Source organism: Anomaloglossus baeobatrachus, chromosome 4, assembly GCF_048569485.1.
Source record: "Anomaloglossus baeobatrachus isolate aAnoBae1 chromosome 4, aAnoBae1.hap1, whole genome shotgun sequence".
In the NCBI taxonomy this organism is placed as follows: Eukaryota; Metazoa; Chordata; class Amphibia; order Anura; family Aromobatidae; genus Anomaloglossus; species Anomaloglossus baeobatrachus.
In genome coordinates, this window is record NC_134356.1 from 454,470,574 (window position 1) to 454,492,523 (window position 21,950).

General features: G+C 43.5%; 1 protein-coding gene across 3 annotated transcripts in view; it reads right to left on the minus strand.

The window, feature by feature from the left end:
* Positions 1–21,950, minus strand: part of SNX22 (sorting nexin 22) — a 43,727-nt gene that overhangs the window by 4,467 nt on the left and 17,310 nt on the right. Inside the window, exons 4-6 of one of the 3 annotated variants that reach the window (XM_075345640.1) lie at positions 15,237–15,331; positions 12,190–12,219; positions 4,867–4,934 (exon numbers count right to left, since the gene is read on the minus strand). In XM_075345640.1, coding sequence (XP_075201755.1) covers positions 4,867–4,934; positions 12,190–12,219; positions 15,237–15,331 — 193 coding nt within the window. Of the gene's footprint in view, positions 1–4,866; positions 4,935–12,189; positions 12,223–15,236; positions 15,332–21,950 lie in introns of all 3 variants that reach the window. The other 2 variants (XM_075345639.1, XM_075345641.1) reach the window with 2 other exon arrangements.

Below are 21,950 nucleotides of genomic sequence, written 5' to 3' on the forward strand. Positions count from 1 at the left end.
TAACTTCAGAAATGTATCCACCTTTTAATGTCTCCTATAATATGTACAAATTTGAAAAACAGAGTGTAAAAATAAAATATGGTTGCATAAATGTCCACATCCTTAACCCATGCACCCACGGGTGATTTTCAGTTTTTCATTTTTTTTCCTTTTTTCCTCCCCCCTTCTTCAGACAGCCATAATTTTTATTTATTTATTAATTAGTCTGTCCAAACTTATGAGGGCTTGTTTTTGCGGGACGCGTTGTACTTTTGAATAAAATCATTAGTTTTGCCATATAGTGTACTAGGAAACTGGGGGGAAAAAATTCCAAGTGTATTGAAATGGGGAAAAAAAAAGTCTTCTTGAGCTGACATTTTTAAATTGTACCATTTTTGTGCAGATGCTACCTTTTGATCGCCCGTTATTACATTCTAAAAAATTTTTTGCAGCAGCCAAAACTTTTTTGGAATTTTTCACTCGCCGCGCACCGATCACATTAATTGATTTTATATTTAATAGGGCCTTTCTGAACTCTGCAATATCAAATGTGTGTCTTCTTTAACACATTTTCATTGAACGTGGTTGGTTTTTTTTTTTTGGGGGGGGGGGGGGGGTGTTTACATTTATTTCTTTTACTAGTCCCTCCAGGGGACTTTATGACTGCATAGTCCAATCGCCTGTTCATTTCTGCTGATCAGAGTAGCATGTCTCTGATCAGCAGAAATGCATCATTCCACGTTGCGACATTGCACATGCGATGTCGATGGGGCCAAATCGAAAGTGACGCACATCCGGCGTCGCAGTCTATATCGCAACGTGTAAAACCTTTTTGATACGATAACGACGCTTTTGCGCTCGTTCATCGTATCATCGCTGCATCAAACGACATTTCCATAATGCCGATGGTGCGACAGATAAGATTTTGTTTCTCGCTCCTGCGGCAGCACACATACCGATGTCGCAACGTGCAAAGCCCGCCTAAGGCTATGTGCCCATGGGAGATGGGAGTCTGTAACCGCAGAACTTACCGCGGAAAACCTGCGGATTTATCTGGATTTTCTGGATAAATCTGCAGGTTTTAGCAAGTACAGACACTCCCATGTTATCCTATGGGACATGGAGTGCCTGTGTCGATGCTGCGGTATGTTCCGCAGCTGCATGTCAATTATTCCTGCGGAATTACCTGCGGAAATCCCGGCCCTCCACCATGGAGATAGAGGCCGGGACTTCCGCAGGTAAGTCGCATGAATGTCCGCAGGTTTTCCGCAGCTATTTCGCTGAAATCCCGCAGTTATGTATAGCTGCGGATTCCGGGGATCTGTTGCGGGAAACCTGCGGCTATATCCGCAGGTGCGAGTTCCCGTGGGCACATAACCTTACACTCACAGGAAGTTTGTCATGGTAGCATCAGGGGACATCATTGGCGCCCTGTGATTAAGTCACGATCCTCGCCGTGGCAGTTTAAATCACACTGTCAGTATTTGACAACACTATCTAAAGTTTTAACAGGTGCAGGCAGATCTCCGATGCACGTGATGTGCGAGGATTATACCGGGCTCGCTGCCTGAGCCCACGGTAAGGGAGGGAGGCGACCAGTGACTTACCAGTAAGTCATTGGTCGTGAATTTGGTTAAACTAAACCTTTTATTGAAGTACCCTTTTTTAATTTGACAATATTCAGTCTTTTTGAGTAAGCGTCTCAGCATGGTATGTCTAGAACTGGCAATCTTTGCCCGTTCTTTCTGTAGCGCTCCTAATCTGTCAGTTTGTGAAGACATCTCCTGTGTACAACCCTTTTCAGGTCACCCACAAATGTTCAATTGGATTCAGGTCTAGACTATTCCAAAACTTTGATCCTCTGTCAAACCTATTTTGTTGATTTGGTGTTCTGCTTAGTGTTGTCATTCTGAAAGGTTAAATTTATCTTCAGCTATTTAGCAGAGGCATATGAAGGTTTTGATTTAAAAATTGACTGATATTTCAAACTGTTCATAATACCCTTTACCTTGACTAAAAGCTGTGTTTCCAGCTGCCAAAAAATTAACCCCAAAGCAAAATGGTGCCTCCACCATGCTTCACTGTGGGTAAGGCTATGTGCGCACGTGTGCACTCTGCACCGCACCTAAAAGGTGCGCTTCAGAGCGCAGCTGAAAAGCTCCATTCTGAAGCGCATGGTGCCGGCAGAGAACATGCGCTCTGCATGCTGCATCTCCCTATAGACAGCATGCAAACCGCACGAAAGAAGTGACATGTCACTTCTTAGAACGCAGCGATTCGGGCAGCAGCCGAATCGCTGCGTTCTAAAGTGCCACGTGCGCACGGCTCCTGCACAATCTTCATAAATTGTGCAGGGGACGCAGAACGCAGTGTAACTGCATGCAATACGCACACGTGCGCACATCCCCTATTAGTATTCTTTGTCATGGACACTGCTGGTTTTCCAAAAAAAAGTTTGTCTTCTCAGACCATAACACGTTTCCCCAACATGCTTCTGGCAGACTTTTTTTTTGCCAAAACTTACATCAAAAGCCAGGTTTGGATTTTTAAAGAAAAGGTTTTGGTCTTGCCACCCTACCCCATAGGCCACACATGGATAATACAGAGAGTGTTGTCACGTGCAGTACACAACTAATTCTTGCAAAAAAACACCTGCAGCTTCTTTAATGTTGCAGTATGCCTCTTCTTGGCAGTTTATGCTTGTATTTTCATCACTGTGAGGAATGTCCAGTTTTAGGTAATGTTTATGTTGTGCCAAATTTAAACCACTTCTTTATGTCTTTCACAGTATTCCATGGTATACCTGCTTGGAAGGTTTATTTTTTTGTACCCCTTTTCTTGACTAATAACTTGCAACAATGAGAGCCTTTGCTGTTTATAAGCTGTTTGTGGACCATGATAATCTCAGAAAATTCCTACTAGAACATTTTAAGCTTTAAATGATGGTAGTTGTGTACTGATTAGTATGACACATGAGTTTAAGGCCCTGTGTGCACACTTTTTTTGCCGCGTATATGCTGCAGTTTTTGCTGAAGAAAAGGTGCGGTTTTTGTTCATAACCTTTCTGCAGTCCTTCTCCAGCAAAATCTATGAGAAATCTAAAATACTATGCACACTGCGTTTTTTTTTTCCTATAGGTTTTTCTGCACAATTTCTGCAGCAAACAAAGTAGCATGTCCCTTTTCTGCAGGTACCTGCGGTTTTGCCATAGATAACTGTAAAAAAACCGCAGGGTCCAACCCGTGGAACAAACGCACCAAAACCGTAGTAAAACTGCATATGGATTCGGGGTGCGTTTTTGGTGTGGTTTTTGCTGCGGGTGAATAGTTCGCCAGAGGGTGCGGATGTTTCTTAAGAAAAGCAAATTTCCCAGTGTGCACAGACTCTAAATGTGATTGGCTAATTCTAGAATCTAAGGGGTAAGGACTTTCCTTGTGGAGAGTCTCCTCATGCTGGCATGTCAAATGCCTTCCAATGCTCCTCTGGGAAATTAAATAAAGATAAATATTCTCCTTAGAGAGGAAGAGGACTTTAATTCACTTAGCCAAATCTAATCTCATACTTTGCACTGACAAGGGGCAATACCAAAAACAGTCTGAAAATCGAGTTTTTGGATTGGACTTTATCCTAAGTCATATGACAAGGTTCATTAAAGGGGTGATATTGACTTTTAGGATTGCTACTTCCAAAAGGTGACACTAGAGTTTGTCCTCTTACTTTCTGATGAGAAAATTTACATGGCTAATTCTGGACACATTTTAGTTGTATCCAACCCCCACCCCCCTCATCGAAGCATACATAAAGAGATCTTTAGAAAAAGTATTTCTAAAGATCGTTTGATATGCTAATGATGTAAGGGCGTTATTTCCCTTGGCTAGTCGGCCCCCTTAGCATGTAAGCATGCCTGTGGGTGGGCTAACATGCTAATGAATGCACAGCATCAGAGGTATGTTTGCTCTCGCCACTCTGCTGCCTCTGCGCCTGACTCTGGTTTTTGGCTCAGTGTGCTTGATCAGAAGTCCCCAGACTTGCGGTCATGTGCACTATGAAGCTGGGTGTATGCGTCCTGGCTTCAAACTGGTGTAGTGCACATAACCGGACGTTCGGGGACTGCTAATCTATGTGCACTGAGCCATTAAACAGCGGTGGCAGCAGAGTAGTGAGAGCGACCATGTTTGACTGCGCATTCATTAGCAAGTTAGCATGCCCACAGGGGCGTGCTTACATGCTAAGGGGGCCAACTAGCCAAGGGAAATAATGCCCTTGCGACTAGTCACTACGCTCATTAACATATAAAAAGGATCTTTAGAAATACTTTTTCTAAAGATATCTTTATGTATACTACCATAGGCTAGGACAGTTAGGCAGGGATTAGCAATATGCACCAAGAACTGCTCGTGGTTCTGGGTTCATACAGGCCCTGACAGGTTCCCTTTAAAGGTAGAAAAATTCTGCTTGGTATGGTTTGGTTTTTTACATGACAAATGTGGCATTTTAACAGGGGTATGTAGACTTTTATATCCAATGTACTGTACTTTGAAATTCTAATTTAAAACAGAGCCTTACAACACTTTTCATTGTAGGTATGTCAGATCTTTCTGAAAATGTTGGGTGGCTTTATTGGAGGGGAATGTAGGTTAGCCAAATATTTATCAGTTTGAATTGTAAAAACAAAATTAGAATAAAAAAAAAAAAGTAAGACCGGAATTAAGGGGGTATTCTATTTTTGTACATGTTTGATGTACTTTAACATTAAGTATAGGCAGCAAACTGAAGATGCCATTTTTGTTCATGAGAAAAGATGGGAATTTGCGGTACACAAAGGATTTCTCCTGCTGAATGATTGAAGAATAACAGAATATTCTTTAATAATAGTACATGTCTTACTTGTATCTGGGGGTAAAATGTACAGATCCTTGTAGAATCCTACCACTGCCTTGTGCGCCAATTGTGAACTGCAAAAGGAAATCGGGATAAATGTTAATATTTTGCCAAATTGAGTTCTGACTGAACAGACATTGCAGCTGTGGTGTATCTTATTTTTATTTTCTTAGGACCTCTAAAGCCTTCTTAAACTACATACGTGACAAAATGGTACCCATGTCATCAGTGGTTTTCTCGGTTGGCTAAAGAACTAAACATGGCTTCTCCTATACTTTGAGGTTAAACACTACATACGGCCGGCAAATGGATGGCACACAAATACTAACCGTGTGCTGTACGTGTTTTTCACGGTCCCATAGCCTTGTACTGACCAATGTCATCTGTGCTGCCTCAAAAAATAGACACTTCTCCATGTTCTGCACAGACACACAGCCCATGTAAAAACGCAGGCATGTGAGCAGCCCTATAGGTTATAATGGCTACACACTATATCAGATACCACATGTACTGGAAACAAGGATGTGTGAAGGAGGCCTAAAGGGAATCTGGCACCAGGTTTTTGTCATCTAGTCTAAGCGCAGTATGCTGTGGAGACAGAGACCCTAAGGGCTCTTCACTGGCGTGTTTTTTTCTCCAAATTCCATCGCATGGAAAAACTGATTGGAATCTGTCAAAGGGTTTCATATGATGCAGTCTCCATGTCCCCGTTTTTTCAGACTCTACACGGGCTCTCCTTAAAATCGCAGCATGCTGCGATTTGATGTGATTCTCAGCTCTCTCACCCTCATACAATCCTATGGGGGTGAGAAAAAAAAAGTCAGAATCCAGGTGGCATACGCATGTCTCACGGATCATGACACTTGCATACCGCGTCAGACTGGCTACGGGAGAAATCTCCTGTAAAACCAGTCCTGGCCGCCGTTACATGCACTGAACCCCGGAGCTGTCACCTGAGCTCCAGAGTGCAGCCTGAACAGCGAGCACCGAGTGATTGATGTTCAGGTCAGCACAGCTGCAAACAGATCAGGCAGATCTCTGAAGCTCAGGTAACAGCTCCGGAGCTCAGTGCAGGTAACCACGGCCAGGACTGGTTTTACAGGAGATTTCTCCCGTAGCCAGTCCTACGCTGCTTACCTAAAAACTCACATAGCACTCGCATGATGCTCACATGTCATACGGATGCTATGTGAGGGGGAAAAAAAAAAACCACACACCGTACGCAGACCACACGCAGGACACTCTACTCACATTTTGATTTTTTACACGCCAGTGGAGAAGAGCCCTAAGGCTACTTTCACACTTGTGTTGGACGGCTTCCGTAGCATTGCGTTGTGTAACGGATGCGTTGCATATAGTGGCACAACTGATGCTACGGATCGTACAAAGCTTTTTTTTTTTTTCTTCATTACAGTTTTTACCGACCGCAGACTATTGTAAACGATCACCTGATCGCTCTCAATAGCTGGCGGCCGTTCACTCAGCTGAACGTTTGGCTACCGAGAGACAAAATAAAGTTTTGATTTAAAAAAAAAAAGCATGTGCAGTGACATCCTACAGATTGTGCTGCTCAAAAAAACGTTACATGCTGCGTTTCGTCCCCCGACGCAGCGTCAAAATAACGAGGCTGCGTCGTCCAGCGGATGCAACGTTGACACTTGCGTTACAGTGCGTTGTCCATACAAGTCTATGGAGAATAGCGCAGTGCGTTGCAGACTGCGCTATCCTCCATAGTGACGGACTCCGCTGAACGCAAGTGTGAAAGTACCCTAATTGTAACGATATGTCACTTAATGAGCTGCTTGCTGTAGTTTGTTAGCAGGAGCTATCACTAGAGGACAAGTGAACCTGCAATGTAGTACTCATTCATGAGCTGTATAATCCCACCCCCAACTCCGATTGTACACTGTGCAAAGGCACCAAGCTGCCGAAGAAAGCTGCCAATCTGCTTAGCTCTGTGTAACCACCCACACCACATTCAGAGAATTGGTGGATCTGCAGCAGATAAAACAATTTTATGAAAACTACAAAAAGGAACTCTGTAATTGATATATTGCTGGAATCAGGGTCTCTGCCTCACCATCATGCTGTTCTAAGATGGGGTAGCAAAAAAAAAAAAAAACAATAGTTGACAGATTTCCTTTTAGTAAAAGATTGTTGTCACCTGGGAAACTAAAATATACCTTTTTCAGAAAACAAATATACCTAGGTGTATAGATAAAGCTCAGGATAATTGAGTACGTCCCCTTAAAAGTAACATTTTAATTAATATCTCACAGAATACAAGAACAATTTAAAAACCTTTTCATGACATTTTCAGAGAACATTTTTTTTTTAGCCCACAACATGGTTAATAATACAACTTTCATTACAAAATCTGCAGCTTAAGAAGAGTTCACTTACATCTGCGTATAAAATACGCTGAGTGCAATCAGATTAAAAAAAAAAAATCATATTGCACTCACTCCTATGTTAAATAAGGCCATGTTGATCTATTTTTTTCCCCCCTCAGCTTTTTTTTGGCCAGGGAAAAGGGGGGGGGAGGGGGAAGAGAACAAACCCCCACAGTATGCTGTCTATGGTCGCATGAAGGCTGAGCCTCACCAATGCAAGTCAATGGAGGTGAGAAAAAGAACGCACGGAACACAAACCATTCGTATGCTGTTAGTTGTTACAGATACACTACCACTCTGTTGCATAGAACACTGTAAATGGTCCTCTGTGCCCTTGGTAGACATGCACTTTTCCAACATGATCCAAAACACATTTCTGAAGAACAAGGTGAATTTGATTCAGTGGCAAAATAAAAATTATACTGAGTAGTTTAACGGAGACTCAAGTTAGACTCTCCCCTATCTCACTATATAAACTACTCACAAAATGGATATTTGGTTCTTGGGTGAAATATATGTAAAATGTTCACGCTACAGTGATATTTTATCATGGGGGGAGGGGGGCGCACACATCCTCCATTCTAGATACTTGCGGTGCTCAAAATATTTGAAATTGCACAGGTGACCACTAGATGGCAGACTGAATTAAGCAAATTATCACCACACACCATAAAACTAGTGATAATTAATGCTCACAAAACAGATATTTCTAAGCAAAATAGTTATTTATATGAAAGATATGAAGTCCCATAAAGCTGGAAAATTATTATTACAGAATGCGGAGATTTAAAATTAATCAGCTCATCTGCACTAAATGATACATGATTATATTATGTGTCAATGGGCTATCTGCAGTATTAGATAGTGGAGAGAAACTGACACATACTAATAAAATAGTTTTATGATATTTAGTAAAAAAAAAAAAAAAGCAATGATAACAGGTTAGTTATCATGGATGAGCACAACCTCCGACCTACCACCTTCCAGCATCCACAACTTTGCATTTGATTAGCCAGTCTATATTTGCGTAATTGTTATGGTGTTACATACATGTAATTTTGTACCAAATTCAGAGAAATATGAACAAGCATAACTGCTTTATAATACACTAGAAGGTGACCCGATTCTACGCATCGGGTATTCTAGAATTTACGTATTGTGTAGTTCATGTATGATTTTTGTTATATTATATATATATATATATATATGTATATATATATATAAATAAAATCGATGTGTGTAGTTACCAAGCGTTTGTGTAGGCGCTGTACATGTTCTGGGTGTTGTCTGGGTGTGGCGGGGGGTGAGAGCGGTATTGTTTGTGTGTTGCGTTGTGTGTGTTGCGTTGTTTGCGGAGCGCTGTGTGTCTAGCGTTGTGTGTGTGTGTTGCACGGTTTGTGTGGGTGTGGGGTGCGTGTGTGTGTTTTGGGGGGAGGTAGGTTTTGTGCAATGTGTGTGTTGTGCGGTATGTGCGTATATTTGTGTGTGTGCGGCGTTGTGTGTGTGTGTGTGTGTGTTGGGTGTTGTGTGTGTGCGGCGTTGTCTGTGTGTGTTGGGTGTTTGTGTTCGGCGTTGGGTGTTGTGTGTTGGGTGTTGTGTGTGTGCGGCGTTGTCTGTGTGTGTTGGGTGTTGTGTGTGTGCGGGTGTGTGTAGAGCGACGTTTGTGGTTCCCAGTGTGTGTGGCGGTGTGTGTGTTTTGGGGTAAGGTGTGCACCCCCCATCGTGCTCCATCCCCCATGCTGCGCACCCCCGATCGTGCTCCATCCCCCATGCTGCGCACCCCCGATCGTGCTCCATCCCTCATGCTGCGCACCCCCAAACATGCTCCATCCCCCATGCTGCGCACCCCCAAACGTTCTCCATCCCCCATGCTGCGCACTCCCAAACGTGCTCCATCCCCCATGCTGCGCACTCCCCATTGTGCTCCATCCCCCATGCTGTGCACCCCCCCATCGTGCTCCACAGTCACACATCAGACAGTATACACGCACACATGTGATCGCATACACTCACACCCCACGTCTGCTGGGACCGCACACAGGAGGGCACTGGCAGCTGTGCTGCACGCAGTGCTCCTCTGCCTTCCGCACACACCCGATCGCATACACACATTGACGATATTGCACATACGCGCTCACACTCAACATCCGGAGATGCCACATGCTTTTGGCCATGTGATCTTCTGGCAGGTCCTGGAAGGTCACTGCACGCACAGTATCGCCGCTGAGAAGCAAGCGATATCACTGGAAGTTGTGAGTGTGTGGATGCGATCTGGTGTGTGTGTGTGTGTGTGTGTGTGTGTGTGTGTGTGTGTGTGTGTGTGTTTTTGTTCAGTGCAGGACCTTGATGCGCTCACCTGGGAGCCGGTGTACGCTGGTAACCATGCTACACAATATTACTCGATGTGTACCATGGTTACCAGCGTACCCTGCCCCCCTGCTCGCATGGGAGCCCACACCAGCGTACACCGGCAACCCCAGCAATGCGAGGGTATGTGTCGGCTGGGTTGCCGGCGTACGCTGATGTGGGCTCCCGGGGGTACAGCACTCACCTGGGAGTCGGGGCTACGTGTCGATTCGGGGAATGCGTGCGGGGGCGGGGCCAGAGTGAGCGTGCAATGCGTGAGGGGGGCGGGGCGTGGCCGAGTTGCCAATGCGTGCAGGGGGCCGGGGCGAGCGGCCAATCCGTGTGGGGGGCAGAGCCTGGGCGAGCGGCCAATCAGTGCGGGGGGGCAGAGCCGATGCGAGCGGCCAATGAGACGCTTGTCGTTGTAAGGACAGAACTTTGGAGACAGACAGACAGAATAAGGCAATTATATATATAGATAAGGAATGAAAAATACAATTAGCCATATGAAAAATAGATAAAATTTAAATATGACATTGCATAACTGCTGAGGATTATTTGAAGAAAAAAAAAAAGAAAAAAAAAAAAAGATATTTAGCTAATGTATTGATCAATTCATTACTGCCCCATAACCGCTTCACGGTAATCTCTTATTTATGGGGTCCTTAACCAAATGTTACTTTATATAGATTGCATATTTTTTAGCTAGCACCCTGTTCACATTTGCATTTCCAGCAGTCTTTTTGTTAGTTATGTAATTTTGTATTAGGCCAGTTTATCAAAAGAAGAGCCGCAGATGTTGGAGGCAGTTATCATTCCACTGGTCCAGCGGACAGAGAATACAGAGCTGGCCAATGGACTGGGTCCTACACGTTGATTCACACCATTTCTAATTCTGTATTTACTGAGCTTTGTGAAAAATATTGTAATTGTGGGAAGAAAATCAGAAGGCATGAGAATAGTGTAAACAGAGACTTAGAATGACCAAACCAGAAAAGGCCTTAAATTAGATTTTTACTTTTATTTCTTCACTTACATGAGTCTCTATTTTTTGACTGATAAATTGTATACTATTTTGGGGTACATTTAAACTACTATTTAATCCACTGTATATCTTTTTTTTTGCAATGTAAATATAAAAGCAAAGCATATTTTTTTTTTATTAGTTTTCCAGGTTAAAGCAGTTATGTGGATACCTAATATGAGTGGTACAGTATAATTTTTATAGTTTTTTTTCCATGGATGTACTACTATTTTTTTTTTCAGTGTCAATTTATTACTTTATATTTTTATTTTTGCAGATGGTAATGTGTTTAGATTTTACATAATTTGTGCCTCAAGAGATCATACAAGATTTCTGGGCAACATTTTACTTTTCTACTGTAACTTGGGCTTCCATCGCAGCCCCAGTTACAGTGGAAAATAGCCCAATGGAGTGATAAAAGTAACTGGCAGAACTGATATGTCTGCCAGGACTTAGCAGTTCTGCTATGCCGGAAGATAACCAATGATCATGCAGGCTGACTGGCCTGCAGAGGAACAGGCGAATTTCCCTAGTAGACCACTTGGCAGTAGTAACTATCCACCCCACAATATGAGCATCTGTTGGCACAGTACACTTGATTCACTATGTACAAAGGCAGAATCTCATAGAACCATAAGTACTGTATGTGAATTACGGCATTGTAATATATGTATGTAATTGAACAGTGGGCTTTTAGAGTCATTGCTACTGGTAGGCCCCTGGTACCTCAGTTCAACACTACGATCATGTGATTGTCAGGCCCTACAGAAGCATCACCACAGAGCTCATTGAGTGCTATGTAGCCAGCAAAATAGAAGAGAGAAAGGTGATAAACTGCATCTGTCTTCTGGGTCCCCAGCTGTGGAGACACAGACCTACTCTGGCAAGATTTCAGGACTTTTAACCATGTGCCATAAATTTACGGCGTTTGGTCGTTATGTTGGTAAATGAGTTGTCCACTACTCGGACAAGCCCTTTTGCACTATGCTTTCCCCTAGAAAAATAAATGCCTCTCCCAGGGATTGCATAACATTGTTAGGTCACTATTTCTGTGTCCAATCAGTGCGGTCTTCACTCTCCACCTCATTGAGGGGGAATCAAGACATCCAGAGGAAGTGAAATGAGAACTCCTCTCTCACTTCCTCCAGATGTATTTATTTTTCCAATAGGGGGGGAGAACAAAGACAAAGCTGATTGCGTGACAATCACTGCGGCCAATATCAAGCGAGCCGCTCCCTCCAGAGGCCATGCTGACACTGCCGGAACAGCACGTGCGGTGAGTATAGGTGTAGGTTTTTTGTTGGGGGAAAATATACAAAAATGAAAAAGTGGACAACCTTTTTAAATAAAAATTAAGCTAATATTTGCAAATCATGTAAATACAGTTAACACTTAAGTAGATATTAGGAGGTATAAATCTATGTCCCTTTGAGAAAAACCTTCGCTTCACTGCTATTAAATGGTTTTTGTAATAACAAATACAAGTTACTAATGTCATAATGAAAAAAAAACAAAAAACAACTTGAAAAATTGGTAAAGCATTTAGTGAATGATGCAAAAGACTACCTGTTCTCTCCTGCAGTGATGTTCAAGAGTCTGCTGGAAAGAAACATTGTACATGACCATTAGTAAACTGACTAGTTTCAGGCTACATTCCCACCATCAGTATGCAGAGAGTTCTGCACCATCTCCGCACCTTCGTTTACTTGTATTTTTTTTTTTTTATTTTGCTTGTGTGCACTTTTTCATGCTGCATTTTTATGGCGTTTTTTTTTTTCCTGTTTGGTGTGTCATACTTTAAATAAAAGCGTTTTTTTTTTAAACTTCCGGATGTTGACAGATGTGGATTACATGCTGTTTTATGGTGTTTCCACAACATAAACGCATCAAAACCACATGTGCGTTTTTTTACCTGAGAAATTTCCACATCTAATGTTAGCCTGTGGGAAAATTAATTACACACCGCAGAAAACTCAGTGCACCTGCAAGAGAAATTGACGTGCTGTGGACTGGAAAAAATGCACCGCAGCCGAGTTTACGCAGCATAAAAAAGAAGCACAGGGGACATAAGATTTCTATTAATCCCATCCGCTTTGCTGTCTACTGTAAAATGCTGCGTTTTTGATGCAACGAAAATATGAAACATCAAAACCGCGAGTAAATCATCATGGCCACGTACCCTTATGGTTCTCCGTACATACACAATTTTGTTTTGCAGCAAAAATAAAATTAAATTCGGATTTATGGGCCATTTGTCTTTATAGGGTAATTACCAGAATCAACTAGTTATTGTTACATATTTAGATTCAGTAGTGAAAATTTACAAACTTATTTTCCACTTTCCAAGATAACGTGCATAGGCCAACACGTGCCTTTATGATACTTCCAAGTGATAATAGAAATCTCCCATCAATGCCTTCCCTTTCGGTATATGCAGAATATTTGTTACAGGAATGTCTGCAACAAATCTAGTGCATGTGAATTCACTTGGGCTCTTTTCACATCATGTTTTGCCATTATGCTTGACCTATTCTGTATGTCTGAAAATCCTGACATGGGCACCAACCTTAAAAGACCCAAAGTATGGCTACTCGTGCTGCTGGCAGCCTCTCTTACTGATTTGCATCAGGAGATGTCATGGCTTTACAAGGCCTTAATACTAGAATGAAAAATACAAAATGGAAGCTAGGACACGGCAGTACGGTGTGATGGGTAGGGTCAAAGTTCAGGTTTAGCAAGGTGTTTTTTAAACATTTAACCTGTGATAAATCCTAAAGTAGTGTGATCAGGATATACCTTTTTATACCTTTTTCAGGGATGTAACTACGGTATGTCGGGAGCAGGGGATGCAGTTATATTTCAGCCCTTGGGAGGGGGGGGGGTGTCAGAGCTCACTTTTGCCTCGACTTTTTGCAACGACTCCAGTTCAAAACACTAACCATGACATACAAAGCCATGCACAACCTATCTCCTCCCTACATCTGTGACCTAGTCTCCCGGTACCTACCTGCAGGCAACCTCAGATCCTCACAAGATCTCCTTCTCTGCTCCTCCCTTATCTCCTCTTCCCACAATCGCGTACAAGATTTCTCCCGTGCATCCCCCATACTCTGGAATGCTCTACCTCAGCACATCAGACTCTCCCCTACCGTGGAAAGCTTCCAGAGGAACCTCAAGACCCACCTCTTCCAACAAGCCTACAATCTACATTAACCCTCAGTCCAGTACACCACTGTGCAACCAGCTCTGTCCTTACCTATTGTACCATCACCCATTCCCTGTAGACTGTAAGCCCTCGCGGGCAGGGTCCTCTCTCCTCCTATACCAGTCTGTTATGTACTGTTGTACGTATACCCTTTCACTTGTAAAGCGCCATGGAATAAATGGCGCTATAATAATAAATAATAATAATGTTAGTTGGGGGGCACCGTTGGAGATTTTGTATTCGGTGCCATTAGCTTTATATTAGATAAAAACCCAAATTGTTATAAAGAAAAAAAGGTTAACATTAATAGGGGTGCCCAAACTTTTTCATATGACTGTACAATGCTGCCGGTTTACTCATGTATGTTATATTTGAAAAGGTTGGGAACTTCTGGCTAAGGCTATATTTACACATTACATTTTTTTTTCTGCAAAACGACCTCCAATTTGACAGCAGTGGATGGGATTTTTCAAACCTCATGAGGCTTATTTTTTTCTTGCAGATTTGAACCAGCTTAACATCAGCAGCAGGTGAATTGTTTCAGCATTTTTCACCTACTTTAATGTTTTGGGTTTTTTTCTATTCATTTAACATGCATGTACTTTAAGCAGTAATTTTCCTGCAGATTTTTATGCTGCAAATACTGAACATGTGCATATGCCCGAAGATTAACAATATTTTTTATACTGGTATTAAACCCCCCTTTATCTCCAATTAAAGGGAATCTGTCACCAGGCAGCATAATGTAGAGACAGAGACCCTGATTCCAGCGCAGCGATGTGTCACTTAGGCTAGTTTCACACATCCGGCTTTTCTCCGGTTTGCCGGATTCGGCAGACTCCAGTACAGTGTATACAGTACAATGGCAGTGCAATAAGCTCTGATCACATGCTGTTATGTGACCCGGAAGTTGCTGCGCTGTCATTGTACTGTATCACACTGTACTTGAGTCCGCCCAATCCGGCGGAAAGCCGGATGTTGTGAAACTAGCCTTACTGAGCTGTTTGCCGTCATTATGATAAAATCAATGTTTTCTCTGCTGTAGATCTAGTAGTTATACAGAGCTCATGAATATACTAGACTACCTGGCAGCATGCCAAGTAGTCCGCTAATGATAATCTACTGCTGATTAATCAGTGATTATATCAAAACTACACTAAGCAGCCCAGTAAATGACACACCGCTGGAGTCAGGATGTCTGCCCTTATGTGGTTATGCTGCTCGCAGATTAAGTGGCAATACCCTGGTGACAGATTTACTTTAAGGAATGTCTCATAGTAACCAATTCTGGTCTCTTCTGTATTTTGTTACAGAATGGACTGCTATGGGCATATTCTCCAATCTTCTTTTGCTCTGTAAATTCTGTCAACATTGTATAGCTCCAAACATTGTAATGTTGTATACTCACCCTAAGCAGCAGTTCTTTTTGCTCTGTGGAAAATGTTTCAGTTTTAGAAAATCTAACAAATCCTTGGGAACTTCTTTGTTAAACAACAAAACTCCCTAAAATAAAATAAATATACAGAAAAGAATCAGCAGGAAAAAAAACAAAAAAAAAAAAACAATCACAGAAGAAAAAGGCAAACTGGACATAATTTCACATAAACCCTCATAATGGGAAGAACAAAATTGTTGGCAACTTTCCAAAATTGTGGGTAAACAACTTTGTTTCAAGCATGTGATGCTCATTCAAACTCACCTGTGCAAGTAACAGGGGTGGGCAATATGAAAAATCACACCTGAAACCAAATAAAAACGGGAGAAGTTGACTCAATCTTAGCATTGTGCGTCTGTGTGCCACACTAAGCATGCACACTAAGAAGAAAACAGCGGACTTGAAAACCAAATTGTTGACAAATATCACCAATCTCCAGAGATCTTGATGCTACTTTGTCCACAGTGCACAACATAATCAAAACGTTCACAACCTATGGTAATATGGTTAATCTCACTGGATGTCGATGGCACAGAAAAATGTATGAAATGTTACAACACAGGATAGTCTGGATGGTGGATTAGCAGGCCTAATCAAGTTCCAGAGAAATTCAAGCTGTCTTGCAGGCTCAGTGTGCAGTGTCAGTGTGAAGAAGTATCGGTCGACTTTTGATTGAAAGGAAATGCTATTGCTGGAGATCCAGGAAGGAACCAAACTGCTGATGCAGAGACATATAAAAACTTGAGTGCAGTTTGCCAAAATATATGTCAATAAGCCAAAATCCTTCTGGGAAAGTGTCTTCTGGGCAGATGAGACCAAAATAGAGCTTTTTGGTAAAGCACATCATTCAACTGTTAGCCAAATGAGTGAGACCTACAAACAAAAGAACACAGTACCTACAATTATACATGGATGGTGGAGGTTCAAAGATATTTTGAGGTTGTTTTGCTGCCTCTGGCAGTGGGTGCCAAGACTGTGTGCAAGACACAATGAAATCTGAAGATTACCAAAGGATTTTGGGTCTCATTGTAGTGACCAGTGTCAGAAAGCTGGGTTTGCATCCTAAGTCATTGGTCTTCAAGCAGGACAATGACCACAAACATACAGGAAGAAACATCCATGGATGGATAGAAATGGATGGAAGCAAAGTGCTGGAGAGTTTTGAAGTGGCAGCAATGAGTCTGGATCTAAATCCCATTGAACACCTGTGGAGAGATCTTAAAATTGCTGTTGGGAGATGCAACCTTCAAGTATGAGAGACCTGGAGCAGTTTACAAAAGAAGAGTGGTCCAAAATTCCAGGTGAGAGGTGTAAAGGCCCTGTCACACAGAGATAAATCTGCGGTTGCAGTGAAATTGTGGACAATCAGTGCCAGGTTTGTAGCTGTGTACAAATGGAACAATATGTCCATGATTTCACTGCAACCATAGATCTGCCAAAGATTTATCTCTGTGTGACGGGGCCTTAAGAATCTTGTTGATCGTTCTAGGAAGCGAGTGATTGCAGTTATTTATAAATCACAAATTGTGCAAATAAATATTAAGTTGAGGGTACCAACAATTTTATCTGCCCATTTTTTGTGTAGTGTGTGAAATTATGTCCAATTTGCCTTTTTTTCTGGAAATAAACATGTATGACAAAACATGTGTAATTGCAATAATTTTCTTAGAGAAATTGTTTATTTTCTGGAACAATGTTAAGAGTGCCAACACGTTTGGCCATGACTGTACAGCATATATTTTAACACATAAGGTTGTGCGGTTTCTACTTTTTGTTTTTTTTCCAGCCTATACATTCATGGCAGTAATTACAATGAAGCCATTCAGTCTTTTGTACGCCACAGCTTCTTGTGAGCATATGGAAGCAATTTATGGGCTACTCCTGGCCCTCATTATGGTCACACTAGTTGCCATTCCTGTACAGTTTATTTTTATATACAAGTCTACGACTGATATATATATTTCGGTATATGAATTGTGAAACCAAATGTAATTCTTGTGTTAAATAGAGGCACATAATATGGATAAAGTATCTAGAAGTTTGATAAAGAATGTCTACTCAACATATTTTACACAATGCTCTAGAGGAAACATTTCTTTATATTGCACCCAAATCCATAAAATTCACCTCACTTCTAATACTGGACATTAGCCACATTGTAAGCACACCTCACATTGAATTAGATGAGCAGCTTTAACAAGTAATGGTCGTTTTTATTTGTATTTCATAAATGAATAGTACACATGACAATAAGCAACTTTGTAATATATATTATCAGTCCAATTCGCTTCTTTCTCTGCAAGAATTGATCAGTCATTAGATTTTATCTCAGAATTGAGAATTTTGATAATCAGTGAAGACTTTCCCATTACGGAGATAGGAGATGGCAGTTATTGCTGATGATTCTATGATGACGGGAGGAGGGAGGAGCTAGAGGCAGAGGGAGGAGCTAGAGGCAGATAAATAGAATCTCATCAGTAACAACTGCCATCTCCATGTCAGTAATGGGGCTGTAAGCAGGGCCCTCACTCCTCCTGTTATTGTTGAACTGTTTGTTACTTTGTATTGTTTTTAATGTTTGTTCATGCCCCCGCTTAATTGTAAAGAAGAGGAAAGAGTTCTGCCCAGCGCAAGGAGGAGAAATACGTCAGTAAATCTCCAGGTGCTTTATTTTACTTGGTTTCCAATAAAACGATCATATAAACATATGAACAGTTAAGACAGTCCTCCGTGGATATTGACACAACAGCGACGCGTTTCGGCTACTGGAGTGTAGCCTTTGTCAAGCTTGACAAAGGCTACACTCCAGTAGCCGAAACACGTCGCTGTTGTGTCAATATCCACGGAGGACTGTCTTAACTGTTCATATGATCGTTTTATTGGAAACTAAGTAAAATAAAGCACCTGGAAATTTACTGACGTATTTCTCCTCCTTGCGCTGGGCAGAACTCTTTCCTCTTCATTATACTCAGGTAACAGCACCTGCAGCCCGAGCAGCAAAGGGAAATCTGAGCACATGGAATGGGTGAGCTGAAAGTTTTTCTTATTGTCGCTTAATTGTAAAGTGCTGCAGAATATCCTGGTGCTATATTAATAAAATATATTATTATTAGAGGTGGTCTCTGATGAGAAAACCCCACTATAGGGAATCTGTCAGGAAGAGCAACCACCCCAAACAACATTGTCACCTGTGTATCTAATGGTTGTTGCATTTCCAAGTAATTAGCAGTTTGAGTCATATAAATATGAGGAATTATGGTAAGTGCTCTGGGCATTGTGGAGCACTAAAGGCTCATTCTCAAGTTGTCTTTGAGCAGTTCTGGGCAATGCAGTCTACTTACAATCTTGTTATTCTGGTTTCTATCAGGACAGGCACTCTTATTTGATTGATAGTTATGGTACTTAACTGAGCTGTAGTATTAGTAGTACTATAAGGCTGGTGCCACACAAGGATTACTGCTATCCCCTCGCATGACATTCTGCTCATGCTGGCAGTACAGCAGAGCCGAGTGTCATGATAGTGTCCCTGCGACTGAGGTCCGACTGTGCAAGCGGACTTCAGCTGCGGGGGGCGGGCCGGCACTGAGGAGGGGAGGGAGGGATTTATCTCGCTCTCCTCCGTAGCCGGCTATTGCCATTCTCGCCTTGCACTCGCGGTACACCGGTGTACCGCGAGTGCAGTGCGATTTTTCTCTCATCCCATACACTTGAATGGGTGCGAGAGAAAGAGTCTCACATTACAGTTGCAGCATGCTGCGATTGTTTTCTCAGTCCGATTAGGGCTGAGAAAATAATCGCTCATGTGCGCTGACACACAGGCTAATATTGGTCCGAGTGGAATGCCATGTTTTATCACACTCCACTTGCACCGTTTTTCTCCCCGTATGTCTTAGGCCTAAGAGTCAGTGCAAGTTTTGCTGAATAAGGCCTAAGCCACACGGCGAGAAAATCGGTGCGAGTGGCGTGCGATAAAACATCGCATTCCACTCGGACCAATTTTAGCCTGTGTGTCAGCGCACATGAGCGATTATTTTCTCAGCCCTAATCGGACCGAGAAAACAATTGCAGCATGCTGCGATTGTAATGCGAGACTCTTTTTCCTCGCACCCATTCAAATGTATGGGGCGAGAGAAAAATCGCACTGCACTCACGGTATACTGGTGTACCGTGCGTGCAGAGCGAGAATCGTAATAGCCAGCTACTGAGGAGAGAGGGAGATACATCCCTCCCTCCCCTCCTCAGCACTGGCCCGCCCTTCCTCAGTGCCGGCACCCCCCGCAGCTGAGGTCCGTTCGCACAGTTGGACTTCAGTCGCAGGGATACTAGCATCAGACCCGGCTCTGCTGTGCTGACAGCGTGAGCCGAGTGTCATGCGAGCATCGCACTAGTGCCCCGTGTGGCCCCGGCCTAAAGGCCCAGTCACACTAAACAACATCGCTAGCAGCATCGCTGCTAACGAACAACTTTTGTGACGTAACAGCGATGTTGCTAGTGATGTTGCTGTGTGTGACATCCAGCAACAACCCGGCCCCTGCTGTGAGGTAGTTGGTTGTTGCTGAATGTCCTGGGCCATTTTTTAGTTGTTGCTGTCCCGCTGTGAAGCGCACATCGCTGTGTGTGACAGCGACAGAGCAACAACTAAATGTGCAGGGGAGCAGGAGCCGGCTTCTGCGGAGGCTGGTAACCACAGTAAATAATCGGGTAACCAAGAAGCCCTTACCTTGGTTACCCGATATTTACCTTCGTTACCAGCGTCCGCCGCTCTCAGCTGCCAGTGCCGACTCCTGCTCTGTGCACATGTAGCTGCAGTACGCATCAGGTAATTAACCCCATGTGTACTGTAGCTAGGAGAGCTAGGAGCCAGCGCTAAGCAGTGTGCGCGGCTCCCTGCTCTGTGCACATGTAGCTGCAGTACACATCGGGTAATTAACCCCATGTGTACTGTAGCTAGGAGAGCAGGGAGCCAGCGCTAAGCGGTGTGCGCTGGTAACCAAGGTAAATATCGGGTTGGTTACCCGATATTTACCTTAGTTACCAAGCGCAGCATCGCTTCCACGCGTCACTGCTGGCTGGGGGCTGGTCACTGGTTGCTGGTGAGCTCACCAGCAACTCGTGTAGCCACGCTCCAGCGATCCCTGCCAGGTCAGGTTGCTGGTGGGAATCGCTGGAGCGTCGCAGTGTGACATCTCACCAGCAACCTCCTAGCAACTTACCAGCGATCCCTATCAGGTTGTATCGTTGTTGGGATCGCTGGTAAGTTGTTTAGTGTGACTGGGCCTTAAAGGCCCCGTCACACTAAGCAACATCGCTAGCAACATCGCTGCTAACGAACAACTTTTGTGACGTTGCTAGCGATGTTGCTGTGTGTGACATCCAGCAACAACCTGGCCCCTGCTGTGAGGTCGTTGGTTGTTGCTGAATGTCCTGGGCCATTTTTTTAGTTGTTGCTCTCCTGCTGTGAAGCACAGATCGCTGTGTGTGACAGCGAGACAGCAACAACTAAATGTGCAGGCAGCAGGAGCCGGCTTCTGCAGAGGCTGGTAACCACAGTAAACATCGGGTAACCAAGAAGCCCTGTCCTTGGTTACCCGATATTTACCTTCGATACCAGCCTCCACCGCTCTCACTGCCTGTGCTGCCGGCTCCTGCTCTGTGCACATGTAGCTAGCTGCAGGACACATCGGGTTAATTAACCTGATGTGTGCTGTAAGTAGGAGAGCAGGGAGCCAGCGCTCAGTGTGCGCTGCTCCCTGCTCTGTGCACATTTAGCTGCAGCACACATGGGGTAATTAACCCGATGTGTGCTGTAGCTAGGAGAGCAAGGAGCCAGCGCTAAGCATTGTGCGCCGCTCCCTGCTCTGTGCACATTTAGCTGCAGCATACATCGGGTAATTAACCCGATGTGTGCTGTAGCTAGGAGAGCAAGGAGCCAGCGCTAAGCATTGTGCGCTGCTCCCTGCTCTGTGCACATTTAGCTGCAGCATACATCGGGTAATTAACCCGATGTGTGCTGTAGCTAGGAGAGCAAGGAGCCAGCGCTCAGTGTGCGCTGCTCCCTGCTCTCTGCACGTGTAGCTCCGTGTGGTGGTAACCAAGGTAAATATCGGGTTGGTTACCGATATTTACCTTAGTTACCAAGCGCAGCATCTTCCACGCGGCGCTGGGGGCTGGTCACTGGTTGCTGGTGAGCTCACCAGCAACTCGTGTAGCGACGCTCCAGCGATCCCTGCCAGGTCAGGTTGCTGGTGGGATCGCTGGAGCGTCGCAGTGTGACAGCTCACCAGCAACCTCCTAGCAACTTACCAGCGATCCCTATCGTTGTTGGGATCGCTGGTAAGTTGCTTAGTGTGACGGTACCTTAACACTTTACGTTATCAGTGGTTTGGTCTGGAGTGTACATTGCTATCACTATATTCATATATAGAGATAACAGAGCATTTCAACAAGTCAGGACAGTGAGAGCTGTGATTAAGGCTATGTGCGCATGCTGCGTTTTTTTGACACTGTGTTTTTGTGCATTTTTGGCCGCAGAAAAATGCACGAAAACGCACCTGCAGCACAAATGCACCAGTTACTAAGTTTCGGTGCTTTTTTGGCTGCGTCTTGCTGCGTTTTTTGTTCCTGCGTTTTACTGCATTTTTCAAATGCATTGCATGGTTGAAAAAACGCTGAAAAGAATTGACATGT